Below are 3,064 nucleotides of genomic sequence, written 5' to 3' on the forward strand. Positions count from 1 at the left end.
TAATATAAAATAATTACTGAAATAGGATAATTACAACAATCAGAATTAATTATTTTGTCTTCAAGTTAGAGAAAATAGATAAGACAAATTAAGACTAGTTACCTAGAACGAAGGATGACGTTAACAGACAAGATGAATGGGTTTAAAGGTCCTAATCACTCTAACATAAGGTATAATGTTTTGTTCAGTTCCCCTTTCTTTCAGCATGGTCAGTGCAGAGTGCAGCCTCTCATATGAGATTGGACAAGCAACAGCTTGTGTTCACTATTATATGAGGCTTTACATAGGTTGGGTAAAAAAAATTAAGTAAAGAAATTAGAACGCCATCAAACAGATAAGCATTATTCAAACTTCAGGACAAAGTGTCTCATATGTTTGTGATGTTAAACTGAATGTCAGGAGTGGTCTTTCACAATAAAGTCAACATCTTTTCTCCAACCTGCAGATAGCTCCAGCCCTTTCACCCTGAAGCTCTGCTTCTCCACCTCCTCCCATCTGTGACCCAGAAACAAGATGGCCCGGACAAACTGGAAAAGAGTTCATTTGTTCCTTGAAACAATTCTACTTTTTCAATGGATGATTGCTGTGTGGTCAATGTAGAAAAAAAGATTTTAGCAATAAACTAAATAAGTGACACTCCTGAAAATTAGATAATCGAGCCAGACTTTTCTTTGTTAACATTTGTTAATATTTCATCTCATAGTTTCGGTGTAATTTGTTTGAATGTAAAGTGTTTGAATTAGTTAAATTCCTTACAGGGGCTTAAAATGGAGTACACTAAGAAAAATCTAATGGGAAGCAATTAGAAACATTTGTCTTAGTTCTGTGTTCAGTCCAAAGACAAATGATGATAACAACCTTGTTTTATTTGTGTAATTAAAGAGAAAATATAGAGAGCTTATATCATTATTAAAGCCCACCTGCATCAAACTTTTGCCTCAACTTAAAAATATGAAAAAAGCCTTTTAATAAACTTATATTAAATCAAAAATACAGTTTGTTCCAAAACCACTAAACCACTGCTGAACTCATTTGGTAGTTCTTTAAAGCTAAACAGCAACTTCAACTAATAAATTCATGTCTGTTTAAAAAAACAAATATCTGCTTTTACTATTACTGTGAGCGCCCTGATGTTGTATTTACTCTTCCCATCATCAAAATGTAAATAATATTTTGTAAAGAAGGTGCTGGGTGTAACTGCTGTAAAGTACTGTGTGTTATGTTCACTATAAGTAAAACATTAACCCCAGGAACATTTATGCACTTTATGGTTGTTGATGAGTACTGCTCGCACTTCCAGTTGTTGGATTATATAGCATACCTTCTTTTTCCTGGATAATGTTGTCTAATGCTGCCTTCCAAACTTTTTGAATCAAACCTTAAATACACTGCTTAAACCAAACTAATTAATTTTTGCTGTGATGTATTTGTGTTATGAAAGGACGCTGAACAGCAACAGAGTTAATAAAACTATTGATTTCTGTTAACTAACAGAAATCAACCAGCAAGATAGAATCATTAAAAATGCGTTGAACATGAATTTTTATTTTGTTTCTACGTTCCTGCATCGTTTGAAACCAAAGACACCAAAGCAGGCAGAAGATTTAAAGATTGATGAACTAAGTTTTTAAAAAACCTAACCCACAATGTAAATACATACATAATTTTTACTACATGTCTGGATCAGGCTAACTTTACCACTTAGCCAAATGTCTGATTTTTTTGTACATGTTAAAAAATAATATAACAGCAATGAAGAACACAATCAAAACAATACATAGTGAAAACAAGATAATCATAATAAATAACATGTTGAAAAAGGACTAGGAAGAAGCATAAGTTTATTTAATCCCACTAATATTTCTACTAATAATCAATCCCTTTTTCTCCTTGTTTATGCCCTATCCTTTCATAAATCCTTCCAATTTGTTACATGGCTTTATTATCCCAATATACTGTTAAGAGTTATGCATATTTACAAATATTTAATACATACATGCTCATATATACATATATGTATACACACATATGTTTACACACACACACACACACACACACACACACACACACACACACACACACACACACACACGAATAGTGGGTGACAGCACCAGGTCCAAGCCTACATACTCCCTCTTCTTTGTGAAAAACATATTTTTGTGGCTCTTTTTAAACAGTCATACTGGGATTTTGCTTCATCTTTTTACCCAGTCTTTTCCACAGGTATACTCCACATACAAGATGCAATAACTTTTTAAAACCGTACAGATAAAGGGATGTTTTACATTTATTTTCCTCCTCAGATTGTATTTTCCCATCCCTTTAAGAATATTGTCTGGAAGTAGGTTGGTTATTGCTTTAAACATAATTTTATAGAGCTGTTTTAAATCTTGTTATACTATGTATAATAACAAGAAAGGCTTTCAATTCAACTTGTGCAGTGTGAAAATGAACTAGATAAGTGAATTTTAGTATTTTGGATTTGTATTTACACTTATTTATGACAGGAGTTATTTCTTATTCTTCCCATGCTGTAAGGAACATTGAGTTAGGATTCCTATCAATCAGGCTTTAGATAGAGTCAACAGAGGCTCTGCAATTCTTTATGCCAGATTTGGTCCAACATTTACAAAATAACTGTTGAAGCTCTTGACTACATCAGCAGCATTGTCCTCTATGATGCCATTATCAATAAAATACTGAGGATAACTTTGTTGTGCAGAAATATGTTTAATAATAATATTCAATATACCCCATATTCCCTTAATGCTATTGTCCAGTATTTTCCTGTAATATTGGTCAATTTATTTTTCTATTTTTTTAATATTTTTTCTTTTTCTAATCTTTTGTCTTTTTGTTCTTTTTTAAAAACCGGAAAAAAGGGGCCTTTTTTTTTTTACACGCATTTTGTAAACCCTTAGTGGTTGAACTGAATATTTTTGCTTTCTGCTGTATCATATTGTTGAACATTCTGTTGGAAGCTGCTACGCAAGTAACCCCAGCGGAAGGGGTTACACGAATAGGATGAGGGCCCGATGGAATCTTTGAAACATTCAGATTGAAG

The 3,064-nt window shown here is 32.7% G+C and overlaps 1 protein-coding gene across 2 annotated transcripts in view; it reads left to right on the top strand.

Annotated features, from left to right (window-relative positions):
• hnrnpll (heterogeneous nuclear ribonucleoprotein L like) overlaps positions 1-649 on the top strand; it is a 41,884-nt gene extending 41,235 nt beyond the window's left edge. For both annotated transcript variants that reach the window (XM_005747107.1, XM_005747108.1), the window contains exon 13: positions 446-649. In XM_005747107.1, the coding sequence (XP_005747164.1) occupies positions 446-501 (56 nt within the window). In that variant the 3' untranslated portion in view covers positions 502-649. The remainder of the gene's footprint in view (positions 1-445) is intronic.
• Positions 650-3,064: the final 2,415 nt, after the last annotated feature.

This window comes from Pundamilia nyererei, unplaced genomic scaffold, assembly GCF_000239375.1.
Source record: "Pundamilia nyererei isolate P.nyererei 1_Seehausen unplaced genomic scaffold, PunNye1.0 scaffold00189, whole genome shotgun sequence".
Taxonomy (NCBI): Eukaryota; Metazoa; Chordata; class Actinopteri; order Cichliformes; family Cichlidae; genus Pundamilia; species Pundamilia nyererei.